Raw genomic sequence first — 22,892 nt, forward strand, 5'->3', positions numbered from 1 at the left:
GCCTCAGTGCAGCCTGAGCTGCTAACACCGTGACCACAACGATGAGAAAATAAACCTTTGTTTAAGCCATCCAGACTGTGTTGTTTTTGTTATGGCAACCTCAGCGGGACCCCACCCTAACCCTGACAAGTCAGAGCATGCAGTGACCCTGCGTAGGAAGACCTTGCAGGCGCCATACTCGTCTCTACCTGCCAGTATGCCAGGCCAGGCTTCCCCTAGGCCTGCAGATCCTCACTACATCTTAACCCCTTCATCTGTCAGACCTCCCTACTGGTGCAGGAGGTTCTTCTGTTCATGTGTTGCTTTTATTGGTTAATGAATAAAGAAATTGCTTTGGGCCTAATAGGGCAGAACTTAGGTAGGCGGAGAAGACAGAACTGAATGCTGGGAAGAAGGGCAGAGTGAGAGAAGCCATATATCCTCTGACTGAGGCAGTTGCTAGTTAGAATCTTGCCAGTAAGCCGCAGTCACATGGTGTTACACAGATTAATAGAAATGGGTTAAATTAAGATGTAAGAATTAGCCAATAAGAAACTAAAGCTAATGGGCCAAGCAGTGTTTTAATGAATACAGTTCTGTATGTGGTGATTTTGGGGGCTAAGCTAGCCCGGCGGCAGGGATGAACAAGCGGACCCTCTCTCCCTGCAACATCCCTACTACAGCATCACCTTCACTTCCTTTGCTGAACTTTGGATCTTCAACGTTCCCCAGAAACCATGCCTCTTAGACTTGGCCACCAGCCTACTGTCCCACAGGGAGGTGGCAGAGCCTAAAGAGGTGAGCCCAATGGGAGGAAGTGAGGTTACTGTCCATGTCCTTAGAGGGGATACTGGGACTCCAGTGCCTACCTCTTGGTTTACCAGCTGCCATTAGGCAAGGATTCTTCTGCCACACACCAAACATGAATAAACTGTGCAAGTATCTATGGGTTGGGAGTTCTCAAATGTGAGCAAAATGTTTGCCTGACTGGGCTTCTCCACACGTGGGCTTCTATCCGGTGTTTCTGCACGTGTGTTCCTTGCATCTGACTATCCTCACTTTTTCTCTCACCTGACCACCCCTTCTTTAATCCCTTGAAGAGCTCTCACTCTTCCAGTCTTTAAGACCACCAGAGCGTCTCCTCCCCACCTCAGCCAAACACGCAAGCGTGCAGCAGCTTCCTTTGCAGCTTTCACGATGCCACCACAATCGTCCACCATTAGCAGGAGCTACAGAGACAAGAGACTACCCATGTGATGACGAGATGCTGCAAGGTAGCTCTGACGATGATCTGGAGTCTGCAGAGTCGCCAGCTTAGGGAGGTTCCCCCAACGTGACTGCTGTCACTTCAGACAGCAGTCACACTTCTGCCCAACTAGCTATAGACACAAGTCTTCCCGGAAACCCTTCAGCTTTAGTAAATTGCAAAACAAAACTCAGGAAATAAAAACACTGTATTTATTTATTATATTTTATCACAAATACAAATCAAGGGCTAGGGATATAGCTCAGTGATAGAGCAGTGAACACTGTACATCCAAAAAACCCTGAACTCCCAAAAGACACACAGAGAATATGACTAAATATACAAACCAGCACAAACTACCCAAAAAGAAACAGACATATGTGTGTTCACCAACCAGCAAGCTTGGCAGAAACTAGTGTACAAAGTTCTGTTCACTACATAGGGATAATTGGTTGAGATCATGGGCCACTCAGCTGAACTCAATCTCTAGCCTTGTCCCACCCTGACATTCAGGCTGAGATCACCCTTCAAAGTTCCAACCATCAAAACATAAAGCTGGTCTTTCTAGGGGGCTGGTCTCTATCCTGCAGCAAAGTTCAACAAACCCTGCTGTGCTCTGAGGTTCCGACATGAATAATACTGACATTTCTATTGGTTTTTTTAAAAATTTATTTTATTATTTATGTATACAGTGTTCTGCCTGCATTATGCCTGCAGGCCAGAAGAGGGCACCAGATCTCATTACAGATGGTTGTGAGCTACCATGTGGTTGCTGGGAATTGAACTCAGGACTTCTGGAAAAGCCTCTGAGCTATCTGAACCTGCTCCCTGACATTTCTATTATTGAGGAAACCTCAAAGTTCCCTCTCAGGAACTGAGACAGCTGATTAAAATCTTACTAATTTTTAGAATGCTGGAGATGACTTGAGTCCCAGGAAATAAGGAGACCACATGCCTCCCATTAAGGTGGTCCACGTTCCCACTGTAGCTTACTCTCTAGCCCTTACCACACATCACCCAACCAACCACTTAAGAGACAGAGGAGACATCAGCCTCCCCATCAGCCCCAAAAGTGCCCCAAGTACCTGATGAACCCCTGCAGGTTGGCTAGGTTGGCTAGAAGTCTCATATCCCCTCCCCAAGCTCCCTGAGAAGTTTCTGCCAGCAGTGAACAGAGGAAGAGGGAGGGGTGTCCTAAAACCAACATTCTCCCGCCAATGAAGCGCAGAAGGGAAAGAGAACCAACGTGAGAAGGCTTAGGGGTCTTTAATGCTTAATCTGAAAAGTCACAGGTTGCAATTTTCCTAACATTGGTCCTTCCCCAGTAAGGAAAGGTCTTCAGGGCGGACAGGGAATGCCCTCATAGTGCAATGGTACCCCAGCTCAGAGAGAGGCAAGCGGGAAGAGTGTGTGGTGGGCACCACAGGTCTGCCCTTCATAAAGCACTCTACAGTGTTCCCTCAGTCCTCACACCTCACACCAGGGGCAGGAGGCAGAAACCCCACTTTACAGAGAATCTTGAGACTTAGAAAAGTTGTTTATAAGCAGGTTAGGCAGGGTGGCACATGCCTATAATCCCAGCATTTAGGCAGAAGATCACCGCAAGTTTGTTGCCATGTCGGTCTTTAGAGAAAGTGCCAGGACAGCCACTACGACACAGTGAGACCGTGTCTCAAAATTCAGAAGGGAACAGGATATGGTGGCCCATCCTTTTAAACCAGCACTCCGGGGCAGAGGTGGAAGATTTCTTATGCGGTCAAGGCTGGATCTTGTCTACACAATGAGTTTCAGGCCAACACAATGAAACCTTGCTTCAAATTTTAAAAACAAATAAACAACAATAACAAAACAAAACAATAACAATAACAAAAACAAAACAGGAGTTTTAATTTTTTAAGACAGTAGTAAGCTGTCCTGAAACTCACTGTGTAGACCAGACTGGCTCTGAACTCAGATCTGCTTGCCTCTGCCTTCCAAGTGCTGGGTTTAAAGGTATGTGCCACCACTGCCCAATTGAGAGAGGTTAAAAAAAAAAAAAAAAAAAAAAAGTTAACAGGCTTCAAAGGGGAAAGGGGAATGAAGATCTAGATCTTTCCTAGTCTGCCACATATAAGTGTCCCTAGGATCTAACCTCGGTCTCCCTGAAGACATTCACTTTTTATTATTTGTTTGTTTGTCTCTGAGTGCTGGGATTACAAGGGTATGTTTCTGAGATAGAGCCTAACCTGACCCTCCTGTCTCTGAGTGCTGGGATTACAAGGGTATGTCAGGACACCTGGCTCAGAAGCTCATTCTCAACGTGATGTCTGTCCTGGTCCCTGGGAGGAGAGGAGAGCAGCCAGCTAGAGGCAAGTGTTCTGTAAGGATGAGTAGGGACCCCAGAAAGATCGCCCTCTGGTTGGGGAGGGGGAGCTGTGGAGAGGACAGATTAAGAGAGGTCAGACTCAATCGATCACACTTAATGCATGTGTGGAAACATCACACTGAACCCCACTAATACGTACAATTAGTGTCAAAAAGTCTGAGGTAGATCAGTATGAGCTTTCCTAGTGTGTATGAGGCAGTGCCAAAAACAATGCCAATAAAAACAAAACAGGAAAGATTAAAATTATCTTTCCTCCAAAACTTCTAATATGACTCCAGACATCCCCATCTAGGACCCTCTGCATACAGAGGTCCCCAAGGAAATGGTGTGGCAGGCAGTGCAGAGGCCCCCCTCTGTGGACACTGATGTGGCCGGCAAGTGTAGTGGCCCCCTCTGTGGACACTGAACAGAACAAGCCACTGGAGACGAAAGGGTGAGGCTCAAGGGAGGAGAGCTGCCCACCCTGCGCTCAGGGTTAGACAAAAGTCCAGAGTGCTCCTCCAACAGGGAGCCCGGCAAAGCCTGCGTGCAACGTGATCTCTAAGGTGTGCTAGGCCTGGCCGAGCACTCGCTCGTTAGCAGAGGTAGGAGCCCCAACTCTTGGAGTCTTTCCCTGGCTGCCGCCTCCCAGCCCTTGTTGGCCTGTGGGCTTCGCGGAGAGGGATGCAGGAGCCCCTCCACCTGCACCTCTGGAGCCAGTCCTGCTAGAGCTCTTCGCGCCCGCTGTTCTGCCAGCCGCCCCACTCCCACTACCAGCCGCACCCCTAGACGCTGCACCTGCCGGCGCAGGGCTGCTTCGCAGATCGCCAGTAGCTGCTCCCGCTGCTTGGCCGGCAGATCAGCGGGGGTGAGGTTTCGTCCACTGGGAGCCAAGAAGAGCAGAGGACACAGATTGTGGACAAAGCAATGCCGGAAGAAGACTTGGGGCTGTCCACAGAGGGCCCGGAAAAGGCCCCAGAATCGGGCTCCGCTCACCTCTGACTGTGTGCACTCCAGTCCCAACACTGGTCGCTTAGGGTGCTCTTGGGGAGGGGTCAGCACAGAGCCCCCAATGCCCAACCAGTCCCGGACCACATTCACTTCCCCAAAAGGTACCTGTGGGGGAAGGAGAGAGACACAAGGTGATTCCAGCTGGAGATGGTCAGGCTGTCATGATGATCTCACCCACCTTCACCATCACGTCTGTGAGGGACTCCCGGCCCTGTGGTTTGCCCCTGTCCATGTCTCCTCCAGTTTTTCCCCACTGTGAACTGTGACCAGCAAAACCCATGTGCCTCTACTTTCTCCTGGTACTAGGACCACATACAGGCAGAACACTGGGACATTTGCCCGACAGGAGGCATGATTCGAATACTGGCGACAGACAGAGCTCCTGAAACAGAAAGTTGGCCGGGGTGAAGGAGACAAGCCAGGCTGAGTACTGGTCTCTGGGTGCCCTCCCAGCCCAGGCCCCAGGCTGTCATTCCCATCGATCATCATTGATCACCTTTCATCACTTGGCTGGGGTCAATAAAAGCGATTGAGCCTTCTGCCCTGGAGCTTCTTTACCTCCTCCACCTGTAATGCACCCCTACTGAAACAGTCACTCACCCAGATCCCTAAGGAGAAGCAGGCTGGCCTGCGCCTGATGCTGTTAGGAACCTTTCAGAGACCCAGGGGCTGCCACCAGGATGGCCAACAGCTCCTATCATATCCCTCCCTCCCCTGCCCACAGTCAGTGTTCTGGGAGGATCCAGCAGCCCTAGCCTCTCTCCTGACTCCAACCACTCTATGGACAAGGGAGATCCGGCAAGGTAAGGTACAGGGCGGGATGGCGGAAGGAAGAGTTCTCAGAGGCAATTAGTGGAGTGCTCACAGGGGAAATGGGACTGCCATTAATGTGCTTGGTTAACTATGAACAGAGAAGCAAGGGGAGTGCTTGAGACCACAGGAGCCGATATATGCTCTGCAGGGGATGGAGTGGGTGGCCCACCCACCTCCCAGCCAATTCTAGGTTCCTTCCTCTACAACAGGCCCAGGCAAACATCCACCTCTGAACCACCCACCAGAGGAAGACAGGCCTTTACCCCAGTCTGGGCCATGCCAAACGGCCCTGGGTTCATGCCCAGGAAGAGCACTTCCTTGGGACCTTGGCAGTAGCGGGTCACGTAGTTGCGGTGCGGCTCCCAAGCATAATCCACTGGGTTATAAATGACACCCACGGGCTCTGGAAACTGCAGCTGGTGAAGCTCGGCATTAAGCTGAAGCTCCTCCTCCAAGAAGCCCTCAGCCAAGCTTGGAGCGCAAGGCAGGAGCTCCATCAAAGCACCTGCAGCTTCATGGGTAGGCCCGGGCAGGAAAGTCGGGGACACAGCCATGCCACTGTTACCTGGAAAAGAAGTGGACAGAGTTTCCTTCAGGCTCACCCCAGTATTAGCATCTGTACTAGCTAGCGGTTCTCACTGTCGTTTCCTGGCTCAGAAGAGACCCTTGGAAGCTCTGTCAGTTACTACAAGCTCACTCAGGTTCCTGGGAATGAAGGGACCTCTGCTCCCGCTTCCAAAGTCCTCCCTTTTTCTGATACAACAAGCATCCTACACTAGTTACTTGTCTCACTGCAACAAAGTAGCTGCAATAGCCACTGAAGGAAGGGAGGGTTCATTTCAGCTCTTAGAAAGTACAGTCAGGGGCTGGAGAGATGGCTCAACGGTTAAGAGCATTGCTTGCTCTTCCAAAGGTCCTGAGTTCAATTCCCAGCAACCACATGGTGGCTCACAACCATCTGCAATGAGGTTTGGTGCCCTCTTCTGGCCTGCAGGCATACACACAGACAGAACACTGTATACATAATAGCACTCGGGAGGCAGAGGAAGGCGGATCTCTGTGAGTTCGGATCTCTGTGAGTTCGAGGCCAGCCTGGTCTACAAAGGGAGTTCCAGGACAGGCTCCAAAGCTACAGAGAAACCCTGTTTCGGAAAAGAAAGAAAGAAGGAAGGAAGGAAGGAAGGAAGGAAGGAAGGAAGGAAGGAAGGAAGGAAGGAAGAAAAACAGTCTGTCGTGGCTGAAAGAGCATAAAGTGGTTGATCACACTGCAGTCATAGTCAAAACTCAGAAAGTGATGAATCCCTATATCCAACTAGATCTCTCTCTCTCTCTCTCTCTCTCTCTCTCTCTCTCTCTCTCTCTCTCCCTCTTGATGCGCTGACCAGGCTGGCCCTGAACTCAGAGTTCCTCCCGATTCTACCTGTGACTAAAGGCGATTCTACCTGTGACTAAAGGTGTCCTGTTACCACACCTGGCTAGAACTCTCCTTTTTATGTTATGCTGGTTTGTTCTTATGTCAGCTTGATACAAGTTAAAGTCATGCTGGGGGCTGGAGAGATGGCTCAGAGGTTAAGAGCACTGCTTGCTCTTCCAAAGGTCCTGAGTTCAATTCCCAGCAACCACATGGTGGCTCACAACCATCTGTAATGAGGTCTGGTGCCCTCTCCTGACCTGCAGGCGTACACACAGACAGAATATTGTATACATAATAAATAAATAAATAAATAAATAAATAAATAAATAAATATTTAAAAAAAATAAAAAAATAAAGTCATGCTGAAGATGGATCCTCAGTTTGAGAAAATGCCCCACCAGACCGACCTGTGGGCAAGCCTGTGGTGCATTTTCTTAATTGATGACTGATGTGGGAGGGCACAGCTCACTACAGGCAGTGCCACCTCTGGGCTGTTGATCCCAAAAGCTATAAGCAAGCAGACCGAGCCAGGTGGTGGTGGTGTGTGCTTTTAATCCCAGCACTCCAGGAGGCAGAGGCAGGAGGCAGCCTGGTCTACAGAGCTAGTTCTGGGACAGGCTCCAAAGCCACAGAGAAACCCTGTCTGGAAAAACCAAAGAAGAGAGAGAGAGCGCGCAGATGAATGGGCTGGAGAGATGGCTCAGCGCTTAAGAGCTGCTCTTCTAGACTGCTCTTCTAGAGGACCCAAGTTCAATTCCCAGCACACACATGGCAGCTCACAACTGGCTGAGACTCCAGGATCTAACACCCTCACACATGCAGGCAAAACACCATCGTACACAAAATAAAAATAAGTAAATAAAAAAAATTCATCTTTGAAAAAAAGAAATCCTGAACATGTATCTATGGTACAGTGTACATATAAAAGAAAGAAAGAGGGCTGGAGAGATGGCTCAGAGGTCCTGAGTTCAATTCCCAGCAACCACATGGTGGCTCACAGACATCTATAATGAGATCTGGTGCCCTCTTCTGGCATGCAGGCATACATGAAAGGAATGTTGTATACATAATAAATAAATAAATCTTAAAAAAAAAAAAAAGGAAGGAAGCAAGCAGACTGGGCAAGCCACAGGAACAACCCAGTAAGGATCACCCCTCCGTAGTTCCTGCTTCAGTTCCTGCCTCTGGGTTCCTACACTGAGTTCCTGTTCTGATCTCCTTTGATAATGTGAAACACCAAGTTAAACCCTTTCTTCCCCTACTGGCTTTTGGTAATGGTGTTTTATCCCAGCAACAGAAAGGTTAGAACAGCCCACGGCCCCATGGAATGGTACCACACTCTAAGCTTAGGTCCTCTCACCTCAGTTAATCTAGTTAGAAACCCTTCAGCCATGCCCAGAGATTCATCTTTAAAGCGATCCCAACCCTGTCAAGTTGGTAATGCCATAATAGCACCCCATCTCAAACCTTTCATCAGATGAGGCCTGAGCCACCAGCTCTCGGGCCATGCTGAACACAGCACGTTTCTTTCTCCATTTCTCCTTTCTGCCTCTCTCCCAAGGGTTAAACCTGAGTTCTTGCCGTGCTAGGCAAGCACTTTACCACTAATCTACAATCCTAAACCCTTTTTCATTTAGATGGTGAGTGATACATCTCACTAAGTTACTCAAGCTGTAGTCTAGGTTGGCCCTGAACTTGTGACCCTGTTGCCTCAGCCTCTGGAATAAGAATAAGGAACTCAGCCCACAAAAAAACAGGCACGGCTACTTAATAGATTTCTTCTCTCTCTTTTTAGGGGCTTAGGTACATTTCTTTTCTTTAAATAAAATTTTTTTTTGTTCCAAGCATGGTGTTAATGCCTACAATCCTAGCACATCTCTGTGAGTTTGAGGCCAGCCTTGTCTACATAGCTAGTGCTATGTAGACTGTCTAAAGAGAGGGGGAGAGGGAGAGAGGGAGGGAGGGAGGGAGGGAGGGAGGGAGGAGAGAGAGAGAGAGAGAGAGAGAGAGAGAGAGAGAGAGAGAGAGAGAGAGAGCGCCAACCATACACCTTTAATCCCAACACTCAGGAGGCAGAGACAAGTGGATCTCTGAGTCTGAGGCCAGCCTGGTCTACAGAGCGAGTTCCAGGACAGTCAAAGCTACACAGAGAAACTGTCTCAGAAAAAAAAAAAAATCAACCACCAACCCCCAGAGAAGAAAAAAATTTATCTTCATGTGTGTGTGTGTGTGTGTATGTATAAATGCATGCCACATATGTGTGGTGGTCAAGGAAGCCAGAGGCAGCACTGGATCTCCTGGAACTGGGGTTACAGAAAGCTGTGCGCTTAGGTGGGTACTGGGCACTAGACTGGTTCTCTGCAAAAGCAATATGTGCTCTTAACCACAAGGTCAAATCTCTGGCCTTTTCCTTATTATTTATTGAGATAGGGTCACATGTAACCCAGATTAGTCTCAAACTTGCTACGTAGCTGATAAAGGTCATAAACTCCTGATCCTCCTGCCTCCACTTCTTTTTTTGTTTGCTTATTTGGCTTTAGTCTTATTTTTTAGAGAAAGGGTTTCTCTGTGTAGCCCTGGTTGTCCTGGAACTCACTCTGTAGATCAGGTTGGCCTCAAAATCACAGAGATCTGCCTGCCCCTGCCTCCTGAGTACTGGGATTAAAGACATGCACCACCACTGCCCGGTTCTGGCAAACATATAAAACTATATTTTTATTCATGTGTTTAGGATACATGAGTTGTAACACATCTATGGAAGACAATTCACAGAAGCCTGTTGTCACTGTCCACCATGTGGATCCCAGGGACTGAACTCAGAGGCTTGGTGACAGGCACCTTTACCTCCTGAGCCATTTCGCTGGCTCACCTCCATTTCTTAGGCGTTGGGATTAGAGCCTGAACCAGGCCCAGCTACACTGTCAGGACACATCTCCTGGCATCCTTTCTCTCCAATGACATCTGTAACAAGCCAGTCCGTCCAGGATGAGCATGTCCTGGAAATGTTGCACTGACGAATGAGATGCAGGTGCATGGTCACAGCCCAGAGACTTGGGAGGGCTAATTACAGCAGCTTCCAGGTGGTAAGCAATTGCTCTCCACCAGGTACGCCCCATTGATCTTCATAACAACCCCATGAGGTGGGTAATATTGCTCCCATGTTGCAAGCCAGGAGACTGAGGCTTAACAAGACCCAGCAGGTTGCTGAGGGCCATGCAGTTACCCGGTAATGGAGTTGGGATTTGAACCCACACTGTCTGACGCAAAGCTACGCTCTTAACCACCCACACCATCTTGCCTTAGACGGTTTGATCAGCCACCCCACTAATTCTACAAGCCCCTAACGGCAGCCCAGCTTCTTTCCCACACTCCAGAATCCTCAGAGGTGAACAGGATGATTACCAGACTCTGAACAGACTCTTCGAAGCCATGCAGCCACGGCCAGAACCTCCGGTTTTCACATCTGAATGTTAAGGATAATAACACCCACTTCATAAAGTTGTATGAACGGGAAGAGAGAAAGAAATGCAGCAGCCTTCTAAACTACAACCCTGTCCTCACTTCTACGCACAACCAATGCTTGTACCTGGCCATTTCACTCACTTTCAAAATGCTTCTCCCACCCCAACCCAAAACTGCACAGGTCATTTTTAGAAACCCAACCAATTATGACTGAGTTAGCCAGGACATCAGCCAGCAGTCAAGAAGGTGACCCATATCCAGTTCAAACTTTTCTTCAGCTCAAACCACTCCCTCAGTGCACGGAGACATTCTCAGAGTGCGGAGACATTCTCAGAGCGCGGCCCCAGTCTACCAGCTAGGATTATAAAATGATGAAGGTTTGGTCCCCAGCCAATGGCACTATTGAGACAGCTGAGTAAACGAGGAAGCTAATCTAATGGAGGAAGCAGGACCTGGGGGGGGTTGTCTCTGGAGGGTCTATCCTGTCTCTCTCCCTCCCTCCTGCCCCCCCTTCCTGGCTGACATAAAATGAGCACATTTGCCCTACACCTACCTTTCCCCCATGATGCCCACCTCAGCACAGACCTGGAGCCATGAGAGAGAGGCCAAACAGCCAGAGAATGGAGCCTCTGCATTGTGAGCGAAAATCTACCATTTGCTCTCTTGTGCTGTTCTTCTCAGGTATCCATCACAGCCATGAACTGCCTGGCATACCACACACAAGCAATTCAGATGCCCTGGTGAAGGTTGAGAGCCGTTGGCCACCCCAGCCAGAGTACGGGAGACCAGGAGCCTGGCTCTATTCAATTCCTTGCCATACCTAAAAGGTTCTGGATCTCAGGTATTCAGTAGCCCCAGTCCGGCTCTACCCACTTCCACTCTGTCTATCTTGTTTAAAGCTACCTTCCAACAATGCATTTTTGCTTCTCCCATGTTAAGAGTGGAGCCCTGGAGCCAAGCAAACACTTTACCACTGAGCTGCCCCAATCCCCAATGAGCTGTTCCCGATGGGCTCCTCTCACCACCCCACAAACCCAGTGTGGGAGAACGAGCCCGGCCTATGAATAGGCTGGGCAGGTACTCGATCCCTAAGCTGCACCATGAGCCCATCTTCTTCTTGTTCATTTTTTGTTTGTTGTTTTTCAAGACAGGGTTTCTCTGTGTAAACTATCCTGGCTGCTCTGAAACTCGCTCTGTACACCAGGCTGGCCCAAACTCACAGAGACCCACCTGCCCCTGCTTCCTGAGTGCTGGATTAAAGGCGTGAGCCACCGCCCGGCTTTACTTTAATTTTACCTTATAAGTTTTGGGAAATGGCCTTGACTGTCTTGAAACTCAAGATGGAGACCAGACTAACCTCACACTGTGAGTCTCCCTGCCTCCAGCTCCTAAGGGCTGAGAACCTGCGTGCGTCACCATCAACCAGGCCTGAAGTCTGGAACTGAGTTGTGCAGAAAGGCATCCAGGACATTCTGGAAAGTTGAAAATGGTGACGTGAACTGTGCTTTCGGGGACCTTGCTTTGCACTTCCCTATGTAGAACCAGTATTAGAAAAAGCAGCACTCAGGTGCTGAAGACAGCATGGATGGGCAAACACAAAGTGACAAGACCTCATTCTCACTGTTCAGTTTTCAAAGCCTGGTCCTATCACAGCCTAAGTCAGCTAACTTGAATTCTAGCCCTGGCTGTTCTCTCCCTTAACTTTATTTATTTGTTTATTTATTTATTATTTACTGGGCAGAGCAGGCATCCACAGCACACATGTGGTCAGAGACAGCTTTGGAGAGCTGGTTTACTTCTACAGTCAAGGGTCTGAGGATCGAACTCAGGTCATCAGGTGTGACAGCAAGCGCCCTACCAGCTGAGCCATCTCAGAAGGTTCTCTTGTACAAGTCATTTAGGCTCTTTATATTCCATCTCCTACCACCAGCTGTTACCCTGTTTGTCTTTTAGATATGCATGAGTTCCTACGTGTCAGTCTCTTGCCGGAAGAAATCCAAATTGAATAAAAAGTAAGACAGGCTGTGGGTAAATCATGAACTAAAAAGATGGACAAGCAAGCTGACATACATAACCGGAGCTTTCCTATCCCAGACAAAACACTCCCGGAGCGCTAACAGGAAGCCTAGCAGTTCTACCCAGTCACCATCCGCTCAGTGGGCTGACGCTGCAAGTCAGTGGAGGGCTCACCTAACATACACGAAGCCTTGGGGTTCAATCCCCCAGCATAAGCAAGGTTTGAAGCCACATCCCTGTAGGTCCAGCACTCAGGAAGCAGAGACAGAAAGATCAGATCGAGAGTATCCTCCCGTAACAAGGGTGTGGACAGTTTGAACTGCATGTAATTTTTTTCTCAAAAAGTCAAAGCCCAGATGCTCAAGACGTGTCACCCATTTCAAATTACATTTAAAAGCAACTGGCAACCCTGAGATATATGTGGTCGAGGATAAACTTCATACTCATATCCAGTTTATCTGATATTAACTCCAAGAAGTTTAATAAAATCCAAGCCACAGTGGGCTAGAGAGATGGCTCAGCCGTTAAGAACACTGGTAGCTCTTCCAAAGGTCTTGAGTTCAATTCCCAGCACCCATAAAGCGGCTCACAACAGTCTAACCGAATCCTATAGGATCCAATGCCCTCTTCTGTGTGTAGATGTACATGCAAATAGAACACCCAAATGTATAAGTTATATAAATAAATAAACCTAAAATAAAAACAAGAACCCAAGCCACTAGTTAACCCCTGCTCCTTATAGGCTCTCCAGGAATCCACGGGATTTAAACCAAAATTAACAGCGCAGCAGGGCTTATAGGGGTCCCCTTAGACCTCGGCGCCGCAGCTCAACCACCCCTCCCGAGCCCCCGAGCCCCTCCGCCCTGCGCTGAGATCCAGCCCCCTACTTCCTCACCTGCGGCAGCTCCCCATGCAGCTTCCGCTTCCTTTCTTCGTCCCGGCGCAAAGGACACTGGAAGTCGTAGTCAACAGCATTTAAATTAGAAGAATGGCCAGCAGCGTCCGCTTCCGCCGGAAATGCCCAAATCACCGGAAAACTCGATAAGTGAGTTCCACAGGTCGCTGGGGATTGTAGTTTAATAGTACGATTTAAATCCAAGATGTCTTGGAAGTTAAAGGTCACTTCATTCGCAACAATCTGGACTCTCCAGCCATGCCTAATCCCTCACCCACCAGAGACCCTTCCCAGCACCCCCTGCTGCCCCAAGTTATGACACCTCACCTCCGCAGCCTTCCGTGGGTCGTTACTGTGTGCATAACATCCAAGGAGGCATTTCTGTCATCCCCCACTCTGACAACGAACATCCCCATTACCATTAGTGTCCAAATCCACAACTTCACCATTTTGACCTGGCTCCCTTAACAGCTGCCAGCCTGTATCCTGGATTGGAGTTCTCCATAGACGCAGCACCAAAAGCATTCTTCTGTCTCTGTGAGGAGATGCATTGTGGAAATTTGCTCACAGGCATATGGAACCTGCAGTCTGTACACTGGAGAGCCAGGAAAGCCCTCTGTAGTTCAGTCTGAGCCTGGCCTGGTTCTACAGAGAAACTTCTGACAGAAGCCTCAGAGAATGGAAAGATCAGCAAACCAAGGTCCTCAGACCAGTTTCCATGATGGTGGAAAGATGGATGTCCAGTTTTCAAAGAGGCAAAATTGGAAGCTAGTATGGCTGGTGTGGTGGCACATACCTGTAATCCGACCACTTGAGTGACCGAAACAGAAAGACATGTGTTGAAAGCCAGTGAGACCCTGGAGAGAGAACCCTTCTTTGTGCTTCCAAAGTGTGCCCACCCAAGGTGACTCCTGCTGACCCAGCCCACCTGGCCAGCCCAGAGACACAGGTCCACCAGGGCATCCCAGTGGGCAGTCCCAGTGGGCAGTCCCAGTGGGCAGTCCCAGTGGGCTCCTGATCCTACCACTGATCCATCCCCAAGGGTGACCCACTCCACCTGAGCTTCTTCCTACTGCCTCACCCTTGGCGGTTTCCATATGAGGGAGGCAGAAGTATCAGAAGTTCAAAGTTATCCTCTGCTAAATATCTGAGGCTAGCCTGAGCTAAGTGAAATCTTGCCCAAAAAGGAAGGGAAAGGGGTTGGTGGAAGGATGGACGGAACCAATTACAGCCCCCACCCTCCTCAGGAAGCCCTCTCCCCAACACTGTTTGTCTTGTCAGCTCTTCCAGTTGGGTTTTGTCCCTGTTTCAGGGAACTGTGTTGTTTTGAAACAGGGTCTCATCTTTGCTGTCTTGGAATTCACTGTGTAGACCACGCTGGCCTGATTTGTAGACCTCATCTGTCTGACTCTGTTCTGGGCCACCACCCCCACCCCATGCCCCAGTCCATTTGTTGGTCTTTACTGTCCCTCAGAACCCCAAATTGGCCTCAGGCAAAACAACAATGACAAAGTGAGTAGCTGGAAAACAGAGATCCTACAAAATGTCCAAAACGTCCCCACCTGCCTGGTGTGATTGCTCTTGCCTTTAATGCCAGCATCGCTCTGAGTTCCAGGCTAGCCCAGAGTGTAGCACAGTTAATAAAAACCAGAGACAGATATTGGGGTTCAATCTGAAGGTCAGAAAAACAAAAGATCCAGTCACTAGCTCTTACCTCTACCTCAGTCTGAAATGGCGATCCTGCCTCCAGGAATCTCACAATGAGACTGTGTCTGAGAGCTGTCTCCTCCTGATTTATATTCCTTTTTAGTGCTGGGATTAAAGGTGTGTGTCACCACTGCCTGGTCTGTAAGGCTGATCAGTGCAGCTGTTTTACTCTCTTTGAATTTCAGGCAAGCTTTATTTATTAAAATACAAATGAAATATCATTACACCAAAGTACATAGTGAGACCTTTTCTCAAAAACAAAGACAAAAATAAAAATAAAAAAGACGGTCACCACCTAATGTCAACTTCCATAGAACTGAGTAACTCCTCTGTCCCTGGAAGCTCTGAGTCCCTAGGGAAAGAGAAACAGAGGTGCAAATGAACCCTCTCCGCCTCACCCAGTCACTCCCTCCTGGTCTGCGGAGACAGGCTGATCTTCAGCTTCCAGCCTGAGTACCCTCTCTTTTCCATCTCCCTCTCCAAGAGGCAGCTTCTGCCTCTCCCCACTTCTCCCCTTCTGTCTCTCCCTTCTGTCTGTCTGTCTGTCTGTCTCTCTCTCTCTCTCCTCTTCTCCCCTTTTCCCTTCTCCTCCATAACCCACTTAATAAATATCCAGCCTTACTCTGCATGGCATGCCTGTCCATGTCTCTGTCTCTTGCCCGCCACCAAGTGTCTCCCTGCCCTGGACCTGCAGGTCACCACTTGGGGACCTGCAGCGTTTCTGCTGCCTGTCACCGCGGGGGATCCGCAGCATCTTTTTATTTTAACATTACACCCCCCACACCCCTTCACACACACACACACACACACACACCTTCTCTCTTTCATAAACTGTGGGCTCAGATCTCTGCTAAAGACATTAGAAAGAGATTCAGAGGAGAAAGACGAGCATAGCCCTTCCCTAGGTGCCTTGCCCTACAGAAGCCTTCAAGGGACAGACTGACAGTGCTCGATGGCCTTGTGAAGTAGGAACGACCGCAGAAACTGACTGTGGCCAAGGAAGAACCAGCAGGTGCGCGCTGGGCTGTGGAGTGGCCTCTGAGGCCCAGCTGCAGCTACTCGGCCCGCCTGGGTTCGGAAGGGTTAACTAGCTTTCTTGTTTCCTTTGGGTTTCAGCAGGCTGCAGGGGCTGTGTTGGGCTACGAGCTCCATCTATCGGCCGCTGGCTGAGCTAGCTTTGCCTCCCTAAGACCTTCAGGCCAAACAGAAAATCCCCTGTAGAGGGCCTTCGGCAGCACAGAACTAAGATGACCTATCTGATCAATGCAGGCCTCGTTTTTTGGCCTCACTGGGTACCAGGTGTCACCTGGTCACTTCCCTGGGGAACTCTAAAGGACTTTCTGGTGCTTGTGTCCACGCTCTGACACCCTCTCTTCCAGTCAGGTCACATATGAATGAGCATTAATATGAAAGCTAATAGTCTGGAGCCAGGGTTAGATCTGTGGTGATGCTCTCTGCTTACTAAGAGGACTTTGGCAGGTTACTTCACCTCTCCGTGCCTTGGTTATCCCAACTGTAAAATGGGACATTCCTTGACATCTATCTCTTTTGTGATAAGTTAACTGGCGTGTTGTAAGGCCTGGCCCAGAGGGGACCGTGAAGGTTAGTCACTGTCGCTATGGCAACAGGCAGATGCTGGGCTTGAGCACACAACCTCCTGGCCAGACACAAAGGCATAATCCTAACCAGCTCATCCCTGGAGAGTTTGCCAGAGATCACAGCCTGCACGCTTCTGTTCATGACTGGGAGTCCGGGACTGGATGAAAGATCAGAGTAGGGAAGGGCTTGCGGTAACAATGAAGAAAGGAAGCCAGGCAGTGGTGGTGCATGCCTTTAATCCCAGCACTCGGGAGGCAGAGGTAGGTGGATCTCTGGGAGTTCGAGGCCAGCTTGGTCTACAAGAGCTAGTTCCAGGACAGGCACCAAAGCTACAGAGAAACCCTGTCTCGAAAAACCAAAAAAAAAAAAAAAAAAAACAATGAAGAAAGGAGGGCTGGGTAGGTATAACTCAGGGGTGAACTGCAGATTCACACAAAGTCCTGGATTTCATGCCAGTGTACACATGTGGGGGGAGGGATAAGGAAAAATTAACAGGCACATGAGATGCTTTTTTTTCTGGGTATGATTTCATGCACCTATAATGTCAGCATCCAGGAGACTGAGGCAGGAGGATCACATGTATGGCACCAACTGGGCTATAGAGCCAGACCCTGTCTTTAAAAAAAGAGTGTAGTGCATAGTGGCTCAGCAAGGTAAAGATGCCTGCCACCAAAGCTGATGATCTAAAGTCCTAAATTCAATCCCCAGAATTCACATGGTGGAAGGAGAGGGTTGACTTCCACAAGCTGTCTTTTGAGTTCTACCTGCGTGATGGCACATGAGCACACATTCAGAAATAAATGTCACACAAACACCAATCCACAAGATGTCCTGCTTTAGAGAAGAGAAGGGCAGGCCTATTGTGTACATGGAAGGGAACCCGGGAAGGGGATGTGAGGGTGGGGACGAGAGAAGAGGGTCAGGGCCCCTGCACCCCAGCAGCCTGTCCTGGCTCAGAAGCCTCTGAAGGCATCTGCTGCAGGGATTTAACCTTCCCTAGCTTGCCTAGTGGGGAGGAGAATATGTACAGGAAGCTGCTTGCAGGCCCCCAGGCCCCATTCCCACCCACTCACCTCCCAGAACCTGGGAAGCAGGGAGATGAGTTCATATCCAGCCATTCCCTTGCCTCTGTTCTCCATGCCTGCCTTCCTCTACCCTTCAGGGAAATGGGTATGTAGAGTTCCCCAAGGGGTGAGGAGGTTGAAACATGGGCCTCCATCTGCTAAGGCTTTACTCTGACCCTCAAACCCAAGACCACAGAGGTCAACATTTTGTATTGAAACCCACATAACTGGAGGCAAGTGGCAGCTCGGGTGATCTCTGCTCCTGGCGCTGGATGCCCGGGAACACAGGACACAGCCAGGGCAGGCAGCTCCAGCGCATTGCTTGCTTGGGAAGCAATTATCAGAGAGCCTTCAGCTCACCGAGGCTGTCTTCTCACTAATCGGATTTCATCAGAGCCCCGAGCTGGGAGGAGGGGGTGCTGAGTAATTTGACTTGCTGCGGTGGTGGGAGACATCAGGGCTAGGAAGTTGGGTAATCTGTCTGAGTGGTGTTAGAGTTGTCCAGAGCAGTTACCCTGAGGAGACCACACAGACAACAGACAGACAGTGTTTGGGGTGGGGGGACTGACCCCCAGGTCTCGGAGTGAGAAAAATGGACGTTAGATTTCGATTTTGCAGACTGAGAATGTCTCTTGCCCTTGAGCTGAGCAACTTGGGAAGAGGAAGATCAACCAGGACTAAGGCCACAAAGCCCGCAGGAAGGTGAGACCCAACCTGCCACCTAGGCTTTATAGGACCACCCCCAGCCCCCACCCCTGCCCCGCCCCCGCGTCAGCAGCCACAAAATAAGACTTGAAGGCCACACTTGCTTGAAGGCCACACTTGCCACACTTCACCTGCCTTATTCTGCAGCCTCCCTGAGCCGGTTTCCCCTTTCTGCCCAGTCGACCCAGTCCCATTTGGTGTCCTCCAACCCCTACCCGTATCCCTCCCACACCTCACCTCTGTACTCTGCAGTGTTAAAGCCAGTAACAGCGGCTAATCACTGCCGATTCTGTCCCACGCCTGATACCACGGAAGTGCTTGAGCCGTACTCACCTTTGCCTTTCTCATCCCCAGTGCCACACCACTCTTGTCGCTGGCCTGGAATTTGCCCCATGTCCCAAACCCCAATTCTTCCCTATTGGAAGGGTCACTATCTTCACTTGTATGAGGCCGGTGACACTTGGAACTCATAGTTCAGTGTGTCTGCTGGTGGTTCAGGGCTCATGGCTCTGCCAACCTGCGTGTTTCTGAACACTGGCACTTGCTTCTCTCAGGGTGCAGCCAGGCATTTTGCCGAATACATGCTGAGTGAATCTGCAAGGCTGGGACAGTGCCAGAGGGGAGCCCTGGTTCTACCTGCAGCGATGACGGAGGTAAATAGCAGAGTGGTCGGTCATGGTGGCACATACCTGCAATCCAGCACTTGAGAGGTAGAGGCAGGACGGGCAGGCATTCAAGGTCCTCCTCAGCTACCTAGTGAGTTGTTATTTAGGAGACACCGTGACAAAAAACTAAAGCGCTGGAGGGAGCCCTGTCTACCACCTGCGCTCTGTGGCTCCCCAGCCTTCAGGGGAGGAGGTGATGTCAGAATTCTGGGCACACACTCCTTCACCTGTCCGGGAGTACTTCAGGCCCGAATCGCAGGCCACATGAACCTCTCAGCGGCTTCTCCCACCACCCAGTTCCTCCTGTCCCCTCAGGTCACATCTCTTGGGCAGGGTAGCGTCGAGAACCACCCCACCCTCACCCCGTTACGACCAGTTTGAAGGCAGAAGGGGAGCCCAGGCACCCCAGGCGCCAGGCAGAACCGGACGCAAACCCGCCCCAGGCCTCGCCCAGGAGGGAGGACGCGGGAGGCGTGGGCCCGGCAGCCCGAGATCGCTTGCATATATTTGCATGCGATTTGCATGCGATCAACTTCACGTTCAAAGCTTGCCCCTCGCCCCGCACGGGCGAGCAGCCCCGCACAGCTTCCTGAGTGCGGCAGGGTCCCCGCACCCCCGCGCTGGCTGGGCCGCGCAGTCGCGCGCCTGGCGGAGGATCCCAGCCCATTGAGGCCGCTGATTGATGGCGCTGCCCTCCGCGTGAACCCGCCTTTAATACCGAGGAAGTTATGAAACCGCCATACATCAGCGCCCGCCGCCCCGCCCGGCCGCCGCCCCGCCCGCCGGCTCCTCTTCAAAACCTCATTTGGGCTCCGGCCGCGGGGCTCGGGAGGAGGGGGTGAGGTCCCACGCGCCCCCCACGGCTGCTTCTCCGGACCCATTTAGAACTGCTGACATTTTATCTGTGTTCCATACATCACTCCGTCCCCAGCAGCCATCTCGCAGCGAGCGGCAGGAGACCGGCCGGGGTCCTGGGCTGAAGATGTGAGAAAGGCGGTGGAGGTGGGGAGCCGGCGCTGCCCGCACGCCTCTTCCCCACCTGAGAGCGTGTGCAGGTGGCAGTCTAGCAGGGGGTGTGCCCTGTACAAGTCCCTGCTGCCTTCTTTTAGGGCGGCTAGGTTTTGTTGCTCATCCTACTGATGGAGAGTATAATGGTGGTCGTTTACCCTTGCTGTGGACCTCCCTTCTGGGACGTCCTTCTGAATATCTACCCATTGTGCCTCATGCTGCATCTTCTTGTTTTGTCCTGGAAGATAAGAGAACCATGTGGTCTCTCACATACATTCCATCCTTTGTTATAAAGCCCGAGTAGTTCACATACAGCCTGCCCACACCCTTGAGCTTTACAAACGTGATGGAAGGCAGACAGCTGGGCCACCCTAGAAAGGAGGAAATGGAGCCCCAGACTCAGCAAGAAAGGAGGCCAGGACACAGGCAGGGTCCTGACAGCGAGGTTTGGATCAACAGACAGCGGGCAGAGGAAGAAAGGGGGATGGGAGAGAGACTGGCAGACAAAGAGAAACACAAAGCGCTGGACAGGCGAAAGTTCTGTGGCTGGGGACAAGCAGACAGCCGAGTAGTAGAGACAGCTGCACGTCCCGGCGGCGCACGTGAGCGAGCCCGTCCGCCTGCCCGTGTCACTCAAGGCTCTGCAGGAATGTGGCTGGGGTCCCTGGTGTGCAGCGACTCTCGGCGCTGTCATCCTCTCGCGGGTCCTTCCCCAGCCTTCGAGCTCTCCGCCCTCCTGTCTCCCTTATCTGTGACCCTGGCCCAGCCCCTGCGCCTCCTGGCCTGCCCTGCGCCCGGGCCCTGGGAATCAGACACCACCCGGGACGCCAAGACTCGGCTAGCGTAGGAAAAGGCCCAGGACAGCCTGGCTGTGCCCAGGTCCTTCCAGGCTCAGGGCTGGGACGCGCCGGAGTGGCTCGGCTAGGCCCAGAGGGTGGGTGTGGCCGGCACGTCGTTTGCATCTCATTTGAGTGTCCGAGATCCCTTTCTCCCCCTCGGACTCTGCGGTCCACCCCTGCCTTGGACTTCAAGCAAGGCCAGAGGAGAGCTGAGGAAGGGCCGGGCGGGAGAAAGACGCCCAATGGAGCCTGGGGAGTCACTGCTCACCGCAGCCCAAGTCCCCCCTGAGCAGATTAAAGTCATCCAGACACCAGGAGCCCCTGCCAAGCCCAGGAGCCGAGCTGCAGTCTCAGGTCCTCGGTTTAACCCAAGCGCAGCCAGCCTCTTCCAGGAAGCTTTCTCTGGCTACGCAAGCCTCAAGCGCTGGCCTGTCCGTGCCGAGAGGCCCTTCTAAAAGTGTCCTCATCTAGCCTGTCACCAGGGGACGGCACAGGGCTTGGGCAGCTTACAGACCAACACATGATGGTCTGGTCTCTCGAGTAGAACTGCCTAACCCCGCACGCCTCCTATGAACCTGGTAAACTCCAGCGCATCCCTCAAAACCCATTCGACAGTCACCTCCCCTGGGAAGGCTTCCCTGATGTTCCTCCTCCACACCAGCACCCAGCACCAGGCAGGGGTCTCACAGAGTGCAACTTTCCTGGAACACACCATTGGGAGACGCGGCTCACACCTCCTTAGCGTTCCTAGTCATCAAGAAGGGGAGCACCCCTGAGAAGGTCAGGGAGGGATAGCAACCAACCCAATCAGAACCAGGCTGGGGTCCCAGGAGCACGAGGGGCACTTTCTGGTTTCCTGAATGGCCCCTTCTCACAAGGAAGCGTGAAAGGACAGGGTCAGGAGTAAGGGGGAAAAAAGAGAAACTAGGGTTGCGCGGGAGCGTGGATGGGGAGGCGAGAAAAAAAGAGGAGCAGAGAACCCAAAGCAAAGAGAAGAGGCGGAGCCGGGCGGGGGACCGAGCTCGGGACCGAGCTCTGGGGGCTGGGTCGGTGGAGGGCGGAGTCAGGAAGGAGAGAGCCTTGACCCTGACTGGCGTAGATCCAGCTGGGCCTGGCCACTCTTACCCTGATTTTTCGGTTTGGTTTGGGAGTTGGCCAGTGTGGCTCAGCTGTCCTGGGACTTGCAGCGATCCTCCTGGCGCGAACCACCACACAGACCTAGCCAGTTTTTCTGCCTGAGAACTGGATGCATCTCCCTCCTGCTCTATCCCTGGCCTCGGAAAGAAGGGGAGGCAGAGGGTTGTCACCTCCCCGCTGGAACAGTTGGGTGGTGCACAGGCCGGTTGTGTGGCATTGTAGTCCTCCGGCTCAGGCAGGCCTGCTCACTCCAGCGTAGGAGGCCTCTCTCTGGCCACCTGGGCCTCCAGGGCACACCAGTGACTGCGGAAGCTGTTTCTGTCTTTTGACCCTGGCAGAGGGCTCAGGTGTGTCCGTGGTTGTTCCAGACCCCATGAAGCGACGCTGCCCCTCTGCTTCCCGAGAGAATGTAGGTGGGGACCTGTGGGTCACAATACTCTCCCTGACCCCGCAGCCCACTGCCCCTCTGCTGGCAGAGACCTGTGAGTCACAATACTCTCCCTGACCCAGCTGAGTCACAGCCCCTTGCCTGCCGTTCAGTCTCCTTCAGTTCGTCAAACCCTAGGAAGTCCTTCCTGGTACCTAATTTACATCTTTCCTGATACTCTATTTTCAGGGTTCAGCAATGACAAAACAGAGCCAGAGAAGAATAGCTTCTCCTCTTGGATGGAGGGGGGGTGGAAGCGGGAAGAGATAAAGAGAAGAAAAGGAGGACCTGGCTGAGGGCGAGGGGGGAGCATCAGGAGGGTGGTGAGGAGGAAGCAGCAGCGTCCACCTCCTCCTGTCTTCCTCAGTTGAAGCTGAAATGGAGGGTAGACAACTGGAAGGACTTACTGACTGAGACATGGAAGGAATTTTGGGATAGGAAAGTGAAGTCGAAGTCTGTATGGGTCTGGAAGCATCAGGGCTGGTACGGGCCCCTCGGCGGCAGCTGTAGGGGCTAGAGCCGGAGTAACCAGAGGTGCTGCGTGCTGGCGGGCGTCGCTGG

The 22,892-nt window shown here is 51.5% G+C and overlaps 1 protein-coding gene across 2 annotated transcripts; it reads right to left on the bottom strand.

The window, feature by feature from the left end:
- Positions 1-1,448: 1,448 nt before the first annotated feature.
- Smug1 (single-strand-selective monofunctional uracil-DNA glycosylase 1) lies at positions 1,449-13,647 on the bottom strand. Of its 2 annotated transcripts, none has more exons than XM_057792811.1 (3): positions 13,181-13,647; positions 5,657-5,958; positions 1,449-4,685 (listed from the first exon to the last, which is right to left on the bottom strand). In XM_057792811.1, exons 2-3 carry the CDS (start codon positions 5,945-5,947, stop codon positions 4,131-4,133), a joined length of 846 nt encoding a protein of 281 aa, XP_057648794.1. In that variant the 5' UTR covers positions 5,948-5,958; positions 13,181-13,647; the 3' UTR covers positions 1,449-4,130. The 2 variants fall into 2 exon arrangements, with proteins under 2 accessions (XP_057648794.1, XP_057648795.1); XM_057792812.1 differs by lacking the exon at positions 13,181-13,647 and adding an exon at positions 9,677-9,788.
- Between the last annotated feature and the right edge of the window lie 9,245 nt (positions 13,648-22,892).

Source organism: Chionomys nivalis, chromosome 17, assembly GCF_950005125.1.
Source record: "Chionomys nivalis chromosome 17, mChiNiv1.1, whole genome shotgun sequence".
Lineage (NCBI taxonomy): Eukaryota > Metazoa > Chordata > Mammalia > Rodentia > Cricetidae > Chionomys > Chionomys nivalis.